This window comes from Archocentrus centrarchus, chromosome 3 (genome assembly GCF_007364275.1).
Source record: "Archocentrus centrarchus isolate MPI-CPG fArcCen1 chromosome 3, fArcCen1, whole genome shotgun sequence".
NCBI lineage: Eukaryota > Metazoa > Chordata > Actinopteri > Cichliformes > Cichlidae > Archocentrus > Archocentrus centrarchus.
In genome coordinates this window covers 8,985,659-9,005,971 of record NC_044348.1, presented here as the reverse complement: position 1 = coordinate 9,005,971, position 20,313 = coordinate 8,985,659, and the positions used below count along the sequence as shown (strand labels likewise).

General features: G+C 41.9%; 1 protein-coding gene across 3 annotated transcripts; it reads right to left on the bottom strand.

Moving 5' to 3' along the window:
* Positions 1-861: 861 nt before the first annotated feature.
* LOC115778383 (immunoglobulin like domain containing receptor 2) lies at positions 862-19,668 on the bottom strand. Of its 3 annotated transcripts, XM_030726485.1 has the most exons (10): positions 19,501-19,668; positions 16,233-16,619; positions 13,080-13,199; positions 9,433-9,489; positions 7,602-7,748; positions 7,356-7,514; positions 6,686-6,814; positions 5,995-6,340; positions 5,202-5,925; positions 862-3,592 (listed from the first exon to the last, which is right to left on the bottom strand). In XM_030726485.1, the coding sequence occupies exons 1-10, from the start codon at positions 19,616-19,618 to the stop codon at positions 3,557-3,559; spliced, it is 2,223 nt and encodes a 740-aa protein (XP_030582345.1). In that variant the 5' UTR covers positions 19,619-19,668; the 3' UTR covers positions 862-3,556. The 3 variants fall into 3 exon arrangements, with proteins under 3 accessions (XP_030582345.1, XP_030582347.1, XP_030582346.1); XM_030726487.1 differs by lacking the exon at positions 6,686-6,814; XM_030726486.1 differs by lacking the exon at positions 9,433-9,489.
* Positions 19,669-20,313: the final 645 nt, after the last annotated feature.

Here is a 20,313-nt window from a genome sequence, read left to right as displayed (position 1 = left end):
AGAACTATACCTTCAGAGACCTTTTTCATTCTTGGACCTAAAGCAGCTTTACATGTTTCACAGTTCAAACTAATTCTTATTTATTTATTTATATTGCCCCAAGTCATTAAGAAGAAGAAGAAGAAACAGCCTTTATTGTCCCACAGAGGGGAAATTTGGGTGTAACAGCAGCCGCAGTTACAGCCTAATGGTTCAGTGCTGGTGCGTGGGCAGCTGTCTGTCTACCTGCAGAAAGTGGCTGCTGTCAGATCAGGACAGTGTCAGAAATATGTGGTACAGCTGGTCTGTGCTGTTGTTGGTCCATCAGCCAGCTACAGAGAAGCATGAAGCTACAACCTACAAAAAAAGCACTGTAAATGCATCAAAGCCAGTATATGCCCCCCTGAACTTTGATGAAGCAGATGTACTAAGCAGCATGAAATAAAAATTAGCACAAAAAGGAAATTTGTGTTTGCTCGATTATTTCTTTGTTGTAACAATGCCTCTTGACAACAACTCAAGCAGAGTTGAGTATGTGAGTTGCACCCATGAAAAACTTGCCAAATCTTCTCTGCCACTGCCAAACAGCTTCCTGTCTCCCTCCCTCTCACACCCAACTGGTTGCGGCCTGGTTCTTCCAGAGGCTTCTTCCTGTTAAAGGGGAGTTTTTCCTTCCCACTGTCACCAAGTGATTGCTCACAGGGAGTCGTTTTGATTGTTGGGATTTTATTATTGTAGGGTCTTTATCTTACAATATAAAGTGCCTTGAGGCAACTGTTTGTTGTGATTTGATTCGAACAAACAGGCTTTCCAACAGTATAAGATTTATTGCCAAGAAGCATTGTTACAACAGAGAAATAATGAACCAAATACAAATTTTTATTACTTTCTGTTTTAATTTTAGAAGCACTCTCATCCCATAGATGTCCCTGTAGTTTAAAACAGGCCATTTGAACACCTCTCAGCATATTATTGTACTCCAGTACAATAATATGCTGAGAGGCTGTGAAGAAAAAAACTGCTGGTTTCCCACCCTGCATCTTCACACCCAAGCAGATACTTTAGTAACCTACCATCTCCAACTGTTGTAGCAAATGTAGTATGTCAGTAACAAATAGGGCAGTTATCTGTGGCTCAGCTGGAAGAACTGATATGTGAGTATTGAGCCAGCTGTGTAGTCAAGACAGGCAGTCTGTGATTAAAACAATGAACAAAGACATGAGTCATACGCAATCACACATTGTCTCCTTAACAGAAAAATAAAGAGTCATCGCTCTGTCTCGCTAACTCTCACACACAGAGTTCTCTGTACCAAACACAAGAGAAAACAAACCATTAAAAAAAGAACCAACCCTTAAACAAATAATTACACTTGTCTAAAGACAGGTATCACCAACACGGACGCGATCAAATACTGGACGGTGTATTATTAGAACAAAATAATACATTGATATGACTGTTCCAATAAGCAGCACGTTTAGTGTGTGGCTGCTGATAACACACAGCGTTGGTTAAACTGGTGACTCCACAGTGATAAGCAATGGCTGAATTACGGTAATTGAATTACAGACTTCATCTTATGTACACACTTGCACATGAGTGCTTACACAAATATGATCATTTACAAATTACAAACAGCACGCCACACACATAAATAGTTCCATACAAAACTATAGTACAAAAATTTTTCAAAGGCAAGTAGCAGTTCAATACCTTTAAATGTCTGCAGAAAATACAAAATCTCATCAGGTTTTATTCTCCCGGAGAACACTTTTTGTTATATATGTGTTTTTAATATGAGAGGGGGGGGGGGCCTTCACTGAAACACAGGGTGGAGACAAAGTAAGGTTACTGTCATAAGACTCTTGACTTATAATTAAGTGCATTACCACTGCTATAATGCAGCAACAAATGGGGGTCACGCTGGGTCAGAGGTCAGTAGGTAAAGTTAGTCCATACCTGGATTACTTCAGTGCAGCTTTATGTGTTAGGACCAATTTTCAAAACCATTCCCCCGTTTCTCACCTTCAAATTATACTTTTGCTGTTTGGGAACAGATTATTCGGCCTCTTCGGCCTTTTTTTGGTCAGAGTGTTTTCTGCACACGGTGATGGAAAATCACCAGCTTTTTAATAAATCTTCTAACTTTTCCAAAGGGCTTTCATTTTATCCAGCATTTCTTTTTTTTTTACTGTTAGAAATTCTGAGAAAAAAAAAATGCATATATTTCTGTCAAATACTGCAAGGTAACTCACAGACTGTATGATGACTGTTTAATTGCTTACATGTGTAACCACTTCCAAAAGGCCCATTCTGAGGTATTCTGTTGCTATAAAAATGTTTAGACACTAAATAGATTCACAGACATTTCTAGCTCATAAATGCTGCTACAGGGAATTAAACCTTACATTATGCACCTCATTTGTATATTTGAGTCTATGAATTGGAGCAACCACATGATGTTACGGCAAATGTTTTAGTAAAAAAGTCACTTATTTACACACCCAGCAAATGTGGAGCAACATTACCATTCGTTCAGAGTTGTGTTTTTGTCCAAATAAGTAATTTATGTTAGATATTCATCCTCGTTTAGCTCTGATTTATTCTCCTCTGACTCCTGAAAGAAATACCAGCCTCTTTAGCGCTAACCGTACCTCTGTGAGATTTGGCATTAGTTACTGAGTTTATCTCAGCTTTTGCTGGGATGAAACACTGATGAGAGCAACACCTCTGCATTAGATCCCACACCTTTATAGTGTTTGTTTGAGATTGCTAGTGCCATCTTACTTTGTCATCATTTCTCTTATTTTCATTCTTATTTTAAGTAGAAAATGCTTTAACTAATTTGTTCATTTTAGTTGTGTTCAGATGATGGATCCAAATTAGCTGTTGAGCGCTGACACATAACACTGTTATTTCATTAATGTGCACTGCCCCATATAAATAAATAAACAAACATTTGGTAATACGGATTACTGCTTCCAGCTTTAGTTAACACTGAAGTCGTACTGCAGAAGCCTTCTGGCTAAGGCTCCTGAATATACTACTGAAGAACACAGAAGGTGTAGTGTTTTCCAGTTGTAGCTACAGTATGCTCTTTACAATAATGGTGTTGTCATATACTATCTATTCTACAGCGGTGCTTTTTTAATTCACATATCTCATCAGATGGAAATGAATGCAGGCATTGTGCTGGAAGTGTAAAATAATCTCTTTCTGCTTCAGAGCCTTTTCTTAAAGGAACGGGGGGGAGACTAACAGTGCACCGCTCACAGGAACAGTCCAGGTCATACGCCCTGCTCGCATTAGCTCAGTCTTAGTCCACATGAGATACAGACGACACAGCCAGTGACTTCATCATGACATCACATGCAGAACAGCTGAGTAAAGATCTCAGCAGGAAAAGTGTGTCTGCTGTCCTCATCTTCACTCATCAGTACTGATTCAGCTCTCCCACAGTCTGCCGTCCTTGACGTTATCTTTATGAATCCATGCTCGCCAGCTCATAAACGCTGATGAGCGGTTCCTGTAGAGCATCAAGGCTGCATGACGCTTTCAGTCTGCAGACTGAAGTCCATCAGACGATCAGGGAATCTCGGCTGAGGAGAGTGCTCTGGTGAGGATAAAAAATTGTAAGTGATCAAAGCAACAACGCAGTTTACACAGAAATATTAAAACATGTCTTGTTGAGCAGTGTGAGGCAGTAAAGATACAGTGGACATTAGCCAAACAGGGTTATTATGGTGAATGGAACCTGGGACAAAGTGCCTTCAATGCTTTTGTCAAATCACTTGGAGATTTGTTTCAGGGCCTTGAGCTCAAAATACAGACTCTTCTTAACCAATGCATTTTGTACAAGAAGTCTTTGATGCTAAATAACATTTTGACCCAGGTTTGTCAGTAAGGAGGCAACCAGTTATTATTGTTATAGTGGAGTTGGATACAGAACAGAGTCTTCTACCTAGTTTTCATTGTGGTAGCATCTGAACCTGACCTGTCAAAGGTACAACAACAACACTTACTGTAGGCCTACAAACCTTTTTTAAACTCTAACCCCAACCAGCTCCCCAGATGAGAAAGAAGACATTTTGATATGAGACTGACATTTTAAAATATATCAGCTTCTTTGTATAATCCATTTGGAGCTTCCTTCAAGTTCAGGAAGTCATGAAAACTTTGAGGCCTAAAAGGCTGCAAGTTGGAAGTCCACAGTTTTTGCTATTTTAGATTCTGTCAGCTTTGTTAGAGGCGCGCCGATCGACCGGCCAGGGACCAGAATCAGTGAGCTCGACCTCAATCAGCTGGTCTGTCTCATGTACAGTATGTCTCATTACGACCTAATGACACACTTTCGTCTTGAGCAAAGGATCAAAGCAGGTGCAAGGAAACTCTGACAGAAACTCTGTGCAGTTTGAGGGAAATTGTAAAGTTTAATAATTTAATTTGAATTGTTTTTATTATTAAAAAATAAAAAAAATCGCATTTTGCATTGAAGAAAAGTTGCAGTCAGTTATAGTTTGGAATCTGCAAAAATCGGTGCCAGCAGGCTGTACTTAGAAAAAAAAATTGTGAATCTAGTCTTTAATAGGTGGAAATCATTTTTTCACCATGATGAAAATCAGATTAGACGTGTAATCTTGGACCACACACCACAAATATTCAGAGACTGATAACACTGGATAGAGAATTAAAAAATTATATAATTACATTAAAGGTCTTCTTAAAGCATGTATAAACAAACACATGTGCAGCTTTAAAGCTGCAGTTTTCTTTTTATGACGATGTCTACAGAATGAAGCTCTGCTCAGATGTTCCCAGTTTTCTGGAAGCTGAAAACAACTTTTAACCTGATCTGTGACGCCAGAATCATCCACTGTTTCCTTATTTTGTGAATGAAGTGGCTGCTGTGTTTGACTGCCCTTGTCATGTGACATTTTGTCATGGCTCCTCCAGTTGTTGCTGGTTTAGCTCATGAGTTAACCTCAATAGTTTTGTGGGCTCCTGGTCAAATACTCTTTTTTGGAAACACCCTCAAAGAGCAGGGAAATACAGCATTTAGAGTTCAGTGCTTTGCAGTTAGCCTAGTGTTATCATGTTTCTAGCTCATATCTTCATTCAATTACATACCAATACCCTGAAAATATACAAAATGCACTCTATACTGTAAATCTTCGCATACAGGATTGCAAACATTCCTGCCAATAATTGGTAGTGTTACTCACCACTTTCCTGGACTTGTTTCTGGGATCCTCTCTGCGACTCGCTAAGGAATGAATGGGTGGCTGAGGGGAGTGAGTGTTTCCTGGAGACGGCCTGTCAGTTCTTACTCTCTCTGTCTCCATGTGAGGAGGCAGCAAATCTGCCTCGGGCCTGTTACTAGGCGAGCGACTGCAGTGCCGACTGGACTCCCCGCTGCTCTTTTTCAGGCTGCTCTTTGAGGGTGTTTCTGAATCTTCATCACCCCGGGCTCCACTTTTCCCCTGGCCAACCCCTCGCAACTTAGATTTACGCTCCAGCAGGCTGTTGAGGAAGGTGGCATCATAATCCTTTTCTTGAGAAGAAGTTGAAGGTGGACCTCCTGCGGGAGGAGCTGGGATGGTGCGCTCCCTGTCCAATGTCTCCCTCCTCTTTTTGGGTGAAGAGAGCGGGCTTATGTCACGTCTGCTTTTCTTGTTCCGCCTGGGCTGCTCCTCGCGGTCGCTGTTGTCGACAACCTCATTTTCATGACTGTGATAGTGCTGAGCTGGGCCATCTCGGTGAGAAGGATATCGGCTGTATTCCAGACGCTCCATCTCATACTCCCTCTGCTCTTCATCCCTCCTCTCTGCCCCTCTACCTTCTCTCAGCTTGTAAGAAGCAGCGATCTCCTCCAGCTCATCCAGTGATCCGGTTCGTCCTGCAGTGCGGTACGTCTTTCTGTGAAGATGTTCCGAACGCGGGTTCCACCTGGAAAACACGGCATGAGTTTAGTGTATCTTTGCATAAGGCATTCTGTACATGCAGACATGCCTGCACCTGTTGTGGGTTTCCTCTTCGCTGTGATCCTGTTGCCGCCGATTCCGGCCGGGCCTGCGCGACTGAGATGAAGACGGAGGGTCATCGCTGTATCGTCGGGGAGGAAGAGGCTCTTCCCGGATGTGTCTGGGCTCTGAGTCGGGGTCATCACGATAATGGTGGGGGGATGGGGGATTATCACGGTAATGCTGTGGCTCCGGGCTGCGGTTTTCACGGTAGCGCTGAGGTTCAGGCTGAGTGTTGTGATCAGGGATGGCTGGCAGAGCTTTCTTCTGGACGTTTCGATATGTTTGGCGGAAGCCAGTTTCTCCCTCGTGGAGGGAGCTCAGTTCAGACAGGGCACAGGCTGGATAGGCCAAAATAAATGGATTAGTCAAATAAGGAATACCAGCCAAAAAAATAAATTAAGAGAACATTTCTCCCAGAACAAGACCCTGCAGATGAAGAACATCAAGGTCTAATAGAAATTATGCAAAGTGTGAAGTGAGTCATTAAAAAATTCACTTTCAGGGAAGTACACATGCAAACCTGCTACTACATCACATTTGAGCAACAGGAAATTAAGAGGGCAGATTGACTGAGTGCAAAGAGTCATGCCACGATAAGCTAAAGACACTACCAAAAGCTGCAGACAGCACCAGCATGCTTTAGTAGTAGAGTAAAGCCACAGAGTAGGTTTATGGAAGCTTACACTGGTGGCTGGTGGACCTGGCAGGGTTGAAGTGAGCCAGTTGTTTCTCTACATACTGTAGCACCCTGAGAGAATCCTGATCCTGAGGCGAAGGCACGCGGTAGGGAACCCCTACAGCATGCATTGGCACTGCAGATACACACTTAACTCATCAGAAAGAGGGAACTTGTTTCATAGAACCATACTGGTGTTTTTCTGTTTTACTCAAAAAAATCACAGTTACTTTATCAAAGGCACATTCTGAGCCATTTTATTATTTTGCTGTTTTTTGGCTCAAATGACAGAACGAAGTAGTTAACGCATGACTTAGTTTAAATACAAACACCGATTTACAGTGTTCAAATATGGTAAAAATAAAATGAATTCAAAGAGACAGTAAAATACCTGATAGAAGGACAGCATTTACAAGCAGAGTGAACTCTGAGATGATTTTAAAGGAGTTATTTAAAAAGGATCAAATGAATGTTGATTAACTCTAAAATAAAAATAAATCAATCAATAAAAAGCTTTACTTGAACGGGTTTCAAAGCATCTCGCTAAAAGGACTCTAGTTGAAAATTAGTCAGCTGGCTAACTCGGGCACGTTCACAGAAATATTAAATTGATGTGTGTTGTCATTTCAAAACAAGTCAAATTAAATGAAATCTGGTAAACTGGAGTGAGTTCTCACCTGCTGTAAGTAGGCTCCCATCTGAGGGGGCGACTGAAGATATCTTGTCCACCAGAGAGGGAGGTGTGATGGGGACCATGGTTGGGACACCAGAGACAAAATATGGCGGGTAGGGAGGTGTCTGAGGGGTTGTCTTTATACCTTTTCCTGCCTCATACACTAAAAAAAAAAAAAGAGCAAAGCACTCATTCAGACATGTGCCAGTATTCTGAACACAAACCTTTGCATCTGTGTGTTCATACTCACAGTGCCGGGGGCAGCAGCATGTGTCGGGACAGCACCAGCAGCTGACGTAGCAGCAGCAAGAGTGAGGACAACACTGACACCAACAAACCCCAACCAAGAGCAGGAATAATATGCTGCCAAGTGCCACTGCCAGCACAAACACCCACTCTGCAAGCACACAAAGCACAAAATCCTGCATAATAAATACATATGTCCTACCCAGCATAGCCATACAGGAACAGGTTCATTTGATCATTGTGTAGTTGTGCTGTATTCTGATAATGCCTCGTGGAAAATAATGACAAATATTAGGTGAAAAGGTTTGTTTTTTTAAAAAAAGCACTGTAAAACTGCCCGAGGACTCTGTTCATGAACAACATGTCATGTTGAGACAAAGTGAAGAAAATGGGCATGAAAGTAGCTTTACATTAGTTAACTAATCATAAGCACCCTCTTTACAATGTAAGGCATAAAAGGGCTGAAAATTTGCTGAAAACCTTTAATATCATCAAAAAAACCTATTCTTCATCTTTATGTAATCTCTGAAGCGTCACCATTTAAAATAATAGCTACAAATATTCTAGTTTGCGTGCGAGTGTGTGCGTGCGAGTGTGTGCATGCGTGTGGCCTGATGAAACTTTTTTTTTTTTTTTTAAAGTGATGTATTGCCTGTCGAAGCAGGAAATAGGAAAAGTGAACTGGAACGCACTGGAACATCATATACCACATAGGGACAAAAGCTGGACTGGAGTCTAAGTGTAACCTTGTAGTCATTTATTGTTTTTTTGTTTTGGATAAGATAAATGGGAACAATTGAGAACATTAGAATATGAGTTACAGGAAAAAGGGAATGATTACACACTGTTATTAAACCACGGTGCTGACGTGAAGGATACAGTCAGTACATGAGATAACCTACATGTATCTGTCTGTGGGGGGAAAGCAAAGGAAAGGGAAGGCGAGGGCAGAAAAGGAAGTCTTTAACAATGTAAAACTAAAGATGTCTTCTCTAAAACACACAGTCTAAAGCACACCAAAAACAAACACACACACATGCAGGAAACTTGTTTTTGCTACAGGAAGGAAAAGGACAGTTTCTGTTGCCCTCTAAGATACCGAACACTTGGCTGTTACAGCCAAATTGCTTGTTATGGGATCTCATTTGCAACCATAATGACTCCTTAACACACACACACACACACGCACATATACACACACTGTGGGAGTCGATGTGGACAACAACACTAAACATAGTAAACATAGCAAACCATCTTGGGAGTTACTTCCACACAATCCACACGTTTACATGTCTCAAAGGAATCTGATGGATCATAACGCTCCCTCCATCGAGACTGCTGCCGTTTTACTGGATATTATCCAAATGCTGTGGGATGACTCGCCGAGCGCAACCACAAATAACTTTAATGACCATAATAGCTGTTTTCCAGTGCAGCTCATCTTAGTGGGAGCAATGACCAGCTCGTTATTCGATGGGTGTGGGTGAGCCTTCTGAGTTAAAAACAGCTCTGAACTCAACTCTGTCAAAGCCTCCTTACAGCTGAATCACCAGCACCTGCTGTATCATTAACTGCTGTGTGGGAAGAACAGGTTAGACAGCGTTACAGCCAGTATTATTATAGGAACCACTAAACGTGGTGTTAAAAAGTCAACAATTTGGTTGCCTTTTTTCAAGTCTTGTGTGACCCACACGCCAAAACCCAAAATCCATCCGCGGGAAAACCCCCACCACACCGGCATCTAAATGGTTCCTATATCCATAGTCTGAGCAGTAAGTAGGGTTAGTATGAATGAAAGAAAGCAGCTAAAGGGTGACAAAGCATTAGGCCCCTACCTGGCATTATCTTCAAATCAAAGTCTGGCAGGAGATCTTCGGGAACACCTGAGAAACCTAGAGAGAGACAGAGCACAGTGGACGAGAGGAGAGGAGAGGAGAGGAGAGGAGAGGAGAGGAGAGGAGAGGAGAGGAGAGGAGAGGAGAGGAGAGGAGAGGAGAGGAGAGGAGAGGAGAGGAGAGGAGAGGAGAGGAGAGGAGAGGAGAGGAGAGGAGAGGAGAGGAGAGGCAATGGAGTTGATATAAACTGGAACGACTGATTCAGAGAAAGTTATTGCAGCAGCATGCATGCATTAAAAGTGATTCAAGGCAAAGACAGCAAAATACAAAGACAGAGAAAAGACAGACAAATAGCATGCATGAGAGGACATTGTGCTCTTCCTCTAGAAAGTCTCCATATCAAATCAACTGATAAGAAGAGCGGTCGTCTGCTGATTAAAATGCTGTGAGTTTGTGTGGTAAGAAAACAGGCTGGAATTTGAATTTCATATCATGATAAACAGACAGGAGCTGTGAGTAATGTTACATGCAGAGCTTGTAAATATTGCACGTGATAATATTTCTCAGGTCAGTGAACAAGCTGCAGAAAAACATTCTGCTTCTAAAACTGTCTCCCTGTCTTCATCCCTCTCTGTTGTCCACAAAGGTTACTAGAGGAAGCTAAAGTGTAGCATCACGTCGCCGTTAGCGTCAAGAACTGCAAATGTCTTCTTTCATGATCCTAAAAGATGCTCCTGAAATTAATATTCTGGTTATATGAACAACTGTGTGTGTGGCTTTTTCTTGGATAAAAAGTGGGAAAAGTAACTTTCTGGAATTTCTCACTAGTTATAATCGGGCAACCTCACACGGACAAATGTCAAACTATTCCTATTTCTTGCCACTGAAATGACAGTGTGCACGGTGAAGTGTTTTAAGGCTACTGTTGCAAGGCTTCATATCTATACTGTTATATATAAAGTGGATTCATTTTCTTTTTAGTCTAATCTTAGATCATGCTACTTTTGGTTTAGGGCTAGATTGCTTACTTCTAAACATGAATCAATAAAAGAACAAACTCATATCAAAATTAAAAAATAAATCGGGTCCCGAGTGGTCCTGGCATTTTACTGGTGGTGCGTTTTAAACTCTAAAATTTTCATTAACAAAACTTTAAAGAAGTTGATACAACGTCTGAATAAAACACGTTAGATGAGGAGAATTGTGTCACAAGCAGAAGTGTGTGTGAATTTGTTTGATTTGGGCGCACAAGTGAAAAAGCCAGCATATGAGTGTGTGTGATATGAACAAACGCTGGTATTCTGCTGTGGACTGTGTCATTCTGGCAGACAGAAGAAAGGAGCTGTGAGCATAAGAAAGAGGCTGAAAAGGGTGCAGGCTGGACTATCTTGGCCTGACTCTAGCTGACAGTGCACATACCTTATTTAATATCTCTCTAGGAGGCTATGCATGTTCTTTGCTGGATTTGAAAACAGAAAGAAACCTATTAAGATTATTGCATTTAAAAACTATGTGCTGACATTTGCCCTGCTTTACTTCAGACCCCTGTAATTTAGTTTTTATCTACTGCTTTGTCTTCTGTGTTTCTCCTGCTGATGAAGGAGTTCACTTGTGGAATTTCTACTAAATCCTGAATTTGCCCGCAGGCTACACCAAGGTTTGCTTTCAAACATGCTGGGATTGCATGGTTTTCCCTGTATGTGGTCCCATTGGGTGGTGTTTAACACTGCCATGTCCACTCATCCCTTATAGATTAACTGTATGGGGAAAGTGAATCTACATGTTAGGGCTGTTTTCACACATTATGTTTTAACAATGTTGAGCCCTTCCTTCCTGCAGGCTTAACCAAAATTGTCTAAGGAGTTTCAAGAGATCAGTCTATCAAACTATCAATGTATCTATAATTTTACATAACTACATTGTGGATACAATGTAATATTATCTAATGAAGCCCATCTCCAGGAGAAGATGTCAATTTCAGCAGGATAATTAAATAATCAAATCTGACCCTGAGCTTTCTTCCAGGTAATAATAGCTAACACGTCTCTGACCAGCAATAACATCTGGAGCTGAAAAATGAAGCCAGTGCAGAAGTCCTAAAAGCTGCAGTTCCTCTAGTGCAGGGGTGGACAATTAATTTTCCTAAGGGGCCACATGAGAAACTGGGACTGTTGTGGCAGACCACATTAGTAAGTTTATAAAGCTTCACCCCCCAACTGTTCACGGCAGATGGCTGCCCCCCCCTGAGCCTAGTACGGCTGGAGGTTTCTTCTGTTAAATGGGACTTTTTCCTTCTCACTGTCACCAAGTGCTTGCTCATAGCTGCCCACCCCTGCTCTAGTGGCTGCTTTTTTTTTTTTTTTTCCCTGGACATTAAACAGAGCTATTTTAAAGTTGACATCCATCATGAAAATTAATATCTTAAAATTTTGAGAAATACTCGAGATCCCAAGATACATAAACCTCTCCACTTGGGGCGGTAACTTGTTCCTGACAGAGTGGACACTCTGTGGGAGATTGACAGATGGACTGGTGCAGCACCTGCAGTGATGATGCTATTGTGGTGAAGACAGAGCTGAGCATGAACGTATTATGGTTACGAGCTCTGGGTAGTGACTGGGAAGACCTGGCCCAGGAGAGGGAGGTCAAGGCTTCTCTGCACTGCTGCCCCCTCGACGGTGGCCCGGAAAAACAGCAGAAAATGGTTGGATGGATAGATTTGAGAGATACTTTACACATACATACATTTCTTCTATGAATATTTTAGGTAAATTTGATATCATAAGCATATAGTTTCTGACTGAATCTTGAAAACCTGCAGCTGCAGGTTCTGCTATATACTAGCCACTGAGCTCTCAAAGGCCCACATCAGTCGAGTGTCTCACATGGCATCACCCTCCATCTATTGTATCAATGTGCTCTGCCATCCCTCCTCCACATCATTAAATCTTCCCTGTCTTCTTTGCTGTGCAGCCATTTGCTCAAAAGACAAAAGACCCCCTCAGCCATTCGCTGTGGCCCCAACTGTTGTTATGGAAACACAAGCGCTTCACATGCCGTATTAGCCACACTGAGACCAGAAAATACAGCATTTTGGCCCCATGCTGGATTCAGGGTCTATCATGTCAAGATGAAAACTCATGCAGGACAATTAGGGAACCTGTAACAAACTTTTAATGGAATTCTGTCAGTCTAGAGGAAACTGTAAAAGCTTACTGTTCAGTATCTGTGTGTGTGTGTGTGTGGGTGAAAGAGAGAGATAGAGACAGAGAGAAACTGTCTTTTTGTGCACACACATAAGTCTCTGAGTGCCAGCCTAACAAAAGTTCAGCCTCAGAGTGTTTTAGGGCACCAAGAGCTATGTAGCCCCTCAACAGTTTCTGTGGTAACGTGTAAGTGGACAAAGACAAGTACAGTGTTACTGTAACACAACACACTACTGATACATTCACCTTACACACACACACACACACACACAAAAAGAGACGCTGAAGGATGTAGTTTTCCAGTCTAATATTGTACAAAACCGCTGTGAAATCACTGACACATTGTTTCAGTTGGTTTACAAGCGACATATATTTGCAGATGAAATTCTGGGCTTTGAGTGTGAGTGAGTTCTTATGTGAGGTAAACTACAGGAAGCTTACCAAGAACCAGAAGTTCCACAGATGCTTCATTCTGTCCCTCCAGATCATCAGGTATAACCACTTCACAAATGTATACTCCACTGTCCCCCCACTGGACCTCTCCCATCCTCAGATCAGCTTCTACATGAGAAAAAAAAAAAGAGAAACTTATTTCTCACAGTTTTTGACTGTTTGTGATCAGAGATGCACAAACGATAACCTGCCTTTCAACAGGCATCTTCAAAAGCATGTGTTTATGTTTGTATTTCTACAAACTTTAAAGACTCTGACACAAAGTATTACACTGCCAAACATCTCATTGAAAACCACATGCATTAATGAGTCAACCAACCATTGTGGAAAAGCTTTCAATAAGATTTCAGAGCCTGGCAACAGGTTTGTTTCCATTCAGCTACTAAATGGTCCCTTAGTGAAGTGGCCGCTGATGTTGGGCAATAAGACCAGTCTGAGGCCCGTGTTCCAAAGTTGTTGGATGGGGCTAATTTCAGGGATATGAGTAAGGTAAGTTAGGTTTTTCACTATATTATGATGCAGTAATTTTGGTGGAAAAAAGTCATCTTGTGTCTATATAATATTTTTAGTTAGGAGATGTCAGAAAATGAATATCACATATGATACACAACTATAGAAAGACTGTGTACACAGCGACCAAAGTAGATAATGCAAAAAGTTATTTGATTAGTCAGTTTTTATGTTTTCATAACTAAGGAAGAATTATTCCAACACAATGTAATTTAGTGTACATGAAAATCTACCCTAAAAACAGTAAACGCATTAAACTAAACAGCAAAATGCAGTTAGAATTTAGTGTTAAAGGTCCAGGCTAATTGGTACCTGCATATACACTTAAGGCTACTTTATTAGGTACACCTGTTCAACTGCTTGGTAAAACAACTATCAAATCAGCCAATCCCAGTGACTCAGTGCACTTAGGCATGTAGACATCCTCATCAAAATGACTGAAATGATTCTGGCATGGTTGTTGATGCCAGATTGGCTGGTCTAAGAATTTTTTAAGAAACTGCTGATCTACTGGGATTTTCCACACAGCCATCACTAAGGTTTACAGAGAACGGTCTGAAAAAGAGAAAATATCCAGTGAGCGGCATTTCTATGGGAAATAATATCTTGTTGTTGCTAGGGGTCACCGGAGATTGGCCAGACTGCTTTAAATTGATAGGAAGACAACAGTAACTGAAATAACCACTCATTACAACCAAGGTATGCAGAAGAGCATCCCTGAATGCACAACAGGATGAGCCTTGAAGCTGATGGGCCACAGCAGCAGAAGTCCACACCAGGTGCCACCACTGTCTGCTAAAAACAGGAAACTGAGGCTAAAATTTGCACAGTTTTACCAAAATTGAGCAACAGAAAATTGGAAAAATCAGCCTACCTGAGTATTGTTGCTGACCATGTCTATCCCTTTATAACCACAGTGTATCCATCTTCTGATAGCTGCTTCAATGAGGATAACACACCAAGCGCAAATCATCTCAAACTGGTTTCTTGAACATGATAGTGAGTTCACTGTACTCAAATGGCCTCCACAGTCACCAGCTCTCAATCCAGCATCTTTAGGATGCAGCAACTATGCAGTGCATTTCAATATGAACTAAAATTTGAGTAAAAGAGGGTCCAACCCTGCACTTGTGAGGTGTACCTAATGAAGTGGCTGGTGAGTGTATGTTACAATTTTAGAAATGTAGTGATAGGAGTGATGAGTAAACATCTAACCAGAGCCTACATGAGTGGTGGAGGTGTTGAAACAACTTGGAGAGTTTGCTCCATTTGGCTCAAGAGTTTAACACGCAAGACAATCCTGGGCCACTGAGTGTATTGTGAGGAGGTTAGGAATACAAACACAGACAGGAAACAGGCTGTATAATTCACTTCCTTTTCCTGCTAACTGAGGAAGGGGGAGGAGAGACGAGCAGCGACCAGTCTGAAAGACACTGATACTATTTTTTTCATTTAAAGTTTCCCTGAAAAGTTACAGCTCTTGTTGTTACACTGTAATTCTTGTTGTCTTCAGGGGATATTATTGTATCCTTTGAATTGTGTGTACCATGTACGCCATGTAATTAACAGAGCACCCCCTGCCCAGTGCATGCTGGCACAGACTCCAGCCTCCCTGGGCTCCTGAACAGGATTACATGGGAATGGATGACTGGGCGTCTCTAAAGGCAACAAGGTCAAACCTTCCACTCTCTTTTTTTTGTTCATTTACAACACTGACCTGTTTCATGACAGGAGGTGGAGTGGGGACAGAAAGCAGCAAGAAGAAATAGAGAAAAAAGGAACTCAAAGAAGCCTTACACTGAGAGAAGTGAGAGTTGGTAGGGTGGGATGTCCAGTGATCAAGAGAGTAAAACTAAAAGGGCGACTTTGAGGTACATCAGAGGGAGGAGTGAGAGGTCAGGATGAAGAGGTGGACAGCGGGAAATCCATTTCTTTTGTCTGCTGTCCTGGCTGGTGAAGAGAAGGTCAATTCTTCAAGAAGCTCCATAAATCTGAGGCTGGCACACAAGACTGCCTCTCTGTATTCAACATGCACGCCCGCACCCACGCACGCACATGCATTTATGTAGACCACATCTGTGGCAACTGCTGCTGTAATCCTGTATAAACTGTGTTTACATTTATATATCTGTATATATATTTATGAATAAAATCCTGCTGATGTATTATACTACACGTTTCTGCTCATTGAATAACATGATGATAATACAGTAAAGAAACTTGTATGTGTGTGGCTGTACCCTGGTGCAAAACTAATGTTTTAAAAAGAAATAACGGTTTGTTTTAAGCAGCGGGTTTGAAGACTGCACATGTAGCAGCATCTAACTCTGATTTATATACTTTGGATATCTAAGTTTTAGGAATCTGGGAGAAAGGTGAGCCAATGCCCAAGCTGTGGGTTTCATGAACCTTGCCAGGCTTGGCAACAGATGCAAAAAGAACATAAGGTTGGATCAGTGTGTTCTGAAAGAACCTGATATGACTTTACTTTCGCAGCCCTTCTTGTCAACTGCAAGCAGGTGCACTGGAATTCCTTCTAAAGCTGGTGGGCTCAAATTCAGACAAGTGCTGCTGTGTGATGTGCACGCACATTGGAAAAATCAACCATAGTTAATGCTGCAGATGTCTTACTGTTGATGATGGAGATGTCTCTGTTCTTGTAGTACTCTGACAATGTGACCGAGGAACCGTCGAGGGAAGCCACAGTTCGGACGGTCCGGTGGTTGTCAGAGCAGTCGAGGTAGCTCGCTGTCATCCCTGTCTCGTACCCTCTGTTGACTCCTCCTGTTCCACTCGTCAGCCCACCTCCACCCAGGCCTCCGCCCAAGGTGTCAGGAAAGTTAAACGAATCCCTGGTGCGGTCGCGACAGTACGACTTGTAGACCCACTTCACCACGGCGGGCCGGGTGGACACGCTGGTGTACTGACATGGCAGAACCACTGACTGGAACAGCACAGCATACCTCTTCTCGTCTCTCACAAACACGTGAACGCCTGAGCAGGATGGAGGGAAGACACCTGTGGGAGAAAACGAAGAAAAAAACAGTAAAGTGTGAGGGATGTTCTTCAAAATAATCCAGCGATAGCTCTCTGTAGATCAGCCCCCAGTTTGGATTCAGGAGACAGACAGCCTCTCTGCTTTTAAGATTAGACTCAAACCTTTCCTTTTTGATAAAGCTAATAGTTAGGAGGCTCAGACTGCTGCAGGACTTCATGTGATGCACTGAGTGCTTCTTCTTCTCCACGTCTCCTCTCTTTCCCCTCGCCTACAACCAGTCATGGGAGATGGCTGCCCCTCCCTAAGACTGGTTCTGCCAGAGGTTTCTTCCTGTTAAAGGGGAGTTTTTCCTTCCCGCCATCACTTAGCCGTAGAGGGTCATTTGATTGTTGGGGTTTTTGGGGGTTTAAAGCTCTTTGAGATGACTAATGTTGTGATTTGGCGCTATATAAATAAACCGGAATTGAACTGAGTTGAGTAGTGCTACGTGGTACTTACTTTGCACTGAAAACAGGTCAGTAACAGACGGGGTTTCAGAGTGTTGAGTTTGAAAAGGTCGGGCTTGAGCAAAGTCAACAAAGAATTGTGAGGTGAACCAGATTTCAGTAATAACAGGGAATGTGGAATGAGAGGGATTTCAGGAATACCACAGCAGACAGCAACACAATGATTCAGATGCTGAGTCGAAGTCTAAAGAGACACCTGGTTCTGTTTGCACTGTTTAAAAATCTCAGAAAAACCTCAACAAGCGACATCATCTACATTTACCAGTAGACTTAAAAGAATTCTTATGAATTTTTCTTTCGTTTTTAGCGGGAGTGAAATGAATCAGTTTTTTTTTTTTGCCTTGAGACTGTTTGAGTTGCTTCTGCTCAGTGAAATCTGACCGTGAGCTGACCCAATATTGTTTTGGGGCTTCTGAAGCTGCGCGACTGAGGGTCACATGACGATGGTGGGCGTGGAACTGAAGAGTTCAACAACAACATTAACCCAGAGCGGTGATCAGGTAAAATAAACACCCACACACCCAGAAGCATCTGAGCGTGCTGCTGTGTGTTTGCGCGTATGTGTCAAGCCAATCTGTGGGAGGATTGGACCAGTGAAGAAGGGTGAGGGAAGAAGGCTTCGCCTAATCGAGCGCAGGCCTGCGTTGAAAGTTTTATTATCTTTCTGTAACTGAGAATGAAACACACCCACACCCGAGGGAGAGAGCTGGCTGAATTAATCCAAAATGCAACACGCTGCAGCAAGCACACTGTCGCATTTGCTGGAGATGTAACAATTGTGAAACTGACAGAAAAATGCAACACAAATGTCCATATTATACCACCATGAGACCCACGTAGAGCTGTTAAAGCCCAATTCAAATCATACAGCCTGGTGAAAGCTGCTGTGTTTAAAGATCATTCAGTTAACACGGGACCTGAAATACATCAGAATAATGTTCAATAACATTCAAGGTCCAATTCTGATCGAGTGATTAGGCCTGTGAGGGAAAAATCTGAGATTTTCTTATTTCGTGATGTTTTTTGGTTTAAGATATATATAAACAAAATAGACTGATGTTATAGTACTGACTTTTATTAAAGTACACTTCAACTTGGATCCTTTTTATTGTTAATCGTTGATAAAACCGGTGATTTTTTTTGGAGTATGTGTTTTTTTTGGATTCTGAAGTTAAGCTGGTCAATAAAAGATTAAAGGACACGTTTCTGATTATTTACCAGTAACTCATTTATGTAAACATATTCAGGCTTATCAGATGTAAAATTATTATTTTTCTTACTTTATAGTAATTGTATACTGAACATTTTAAGTTGTGGTCTAATTTCACAATTCTACTTTTATTATTAATATTATTAGCTCGTGTTTTTAGGTAAAAGTCTAGAGTTTGGATAGAACTGAAGCAGCGTTTGAAACTAAGTCTGCTGAAACATAAATTCCTCAGGGGGAATCTCACTCTGATTTCTAAGAACTGGAGCCAAAAAAAAAAGAGAAAAGAAACACAAGTGTGGTTTTCCTGGGATCACAGGCTGCGGGGCCATCCTGGCTTTATTGAGTTTTCAGAGAGCTGCTGTTGCTCCAGATGAGAAAATCAAAGTTAGAGGCGGAGTGAGGACGGTCAGTGTTTTGGATGTTAATACTGAAGAAATGGGAGTGACGAGCAGAGCAAATGGTTTTCAAATGTGTCGCCTTCAGGTGAAGAGAATATGATTTAAATGATTTGTCATCACCCTTTCAGAGCTGTTTTGCATAAAGACTTAAGTTGGTACTCTTAAGTAATATATTTTTGTATCATTAAAAATAACACTTTCAAAATCAACTACAAATCACAGAACTGCTATTTAAAGGTAGCAGCTGCAGTATTTCCATACCATATTTACTACAAAATACTATAATAATACAGAGTGTAGGGTGTTGTATGAAATATATCACATACATATTACTCCTGATCAGTCACTATACATGGATCTGCACATAAATGTAAGTGATGAACGACAGCTTTGTTTTTAGTTTGTTTTTGATGGGTTTCCTCTCTAAACTAAATGAAGTAATAAAGTTTCATTCCCCCTTAAAGACCTGGTTAAATATGTCTGAAGTCAGACCTCCTAATCCACAGCCCCCAAAGCTTCGGGTCGGATCATTCACACATGACTAAAGCCAACAAACAGTCGACTGCAGCTCAGCGAGCGCCAGCAAGCGATAAAATCCGAGTAATACATTTACTGGTATAATTAATAAACGTGAGGCGTTTGAATCTAAAAGCTTAATTGTCCGCACTACATCCGGTCATTCACACCCAAGGTAAGCAGGGTACCCCACTGATCCAACACGCCGTTACCGTTAGTTTAACGACCTGTTGCAGCTCCGTACACAGAGTGGACTCTCCTCTCCACTTACCTGTCAGAAAAACCATAAAAATCCAACACTGATGGGAGAAAAACATATTCCAAATCCTGCAGGTGAATTTCGTAGCTGTTTTCTGGTCAGTGCCGCCTTCTTTTCTCTTCCGCCTCATCCCTGAACGATGTTTCGGACTCTGGATGACTGATACTTAACGGGACGGCGTCTGTACTAGTGATGGGTCGGTGGCGAACGATCCGGCTCTAAGAGCCGGCTCTTTGAAGTGAACGACGGGAGCCGGCTCCTGGTAGTGAGCCGTTTCTTTTTTCTTTTCGTTGTTTTTTTTTTTTTTTTTTTTTTTTGTGGAAGCCGCACGTGATTGGTTAAAATGAATGGTAGCATATGATCGTCTACACTGAGCGGGAGGGGAGGGTCCACGGACACACTGCAGTGAGTAAACAAACACCAGAGAGGGAGGGGCTCTTGCAAAATGCGCTAGGAGACAGGAAATAGCCAGAGGAAGTTGCGCGTTACATAGAGGCTACACGCGGTGAGGAAAATGAGTGACAGAAAGCGTAGCAAAGACTGGACACATTTTAACCTTATACCTCCAAACATGTCGAACGAGACACAGCGTACTTCAAAACTGCCGGCGTTTGCAGACTTCGGGTCACAAATACCGTAATACCACTACATGACTGTGAAGTGTAATTTCTGAGCGTTTGAATTTTTTTCAATAGCACGAATGGTCAAGGAGTTAAGGTGAAAAGCCATCTGATCAAGTTCCTTTGACCAGCTGACTCTGGTGAGACGCTAGGTCTTAATCAGCTGTCCGCGGCTAGTAAGATCAGGAAACCCGCGATTCAGCAG

Coding starts and splice junctions, on each gene's coding strand:
- LOC115778383 (XM_030726485.1), bottom strand. CDS start 19,618: ATGAGGCGGAAGAGAAAAGAAGGCGGCACTGACCAGAAAACAGCTACG. Junction 9,490..13,079: donor TGTGGAACTTCTGGTTCTTG/GTAAGCTTCCTG, acceptor GTCTCTCTCTAG/GTTTCTCAGGTGTTCCCGAA. Junction 7,749..9,432: donor TGATTTGAAGATAATGCCAG/GTAGGGGCCTAA, acceptor GTGTGCTTGCAG/AGTGGGTGTTTGTGCTGGCA.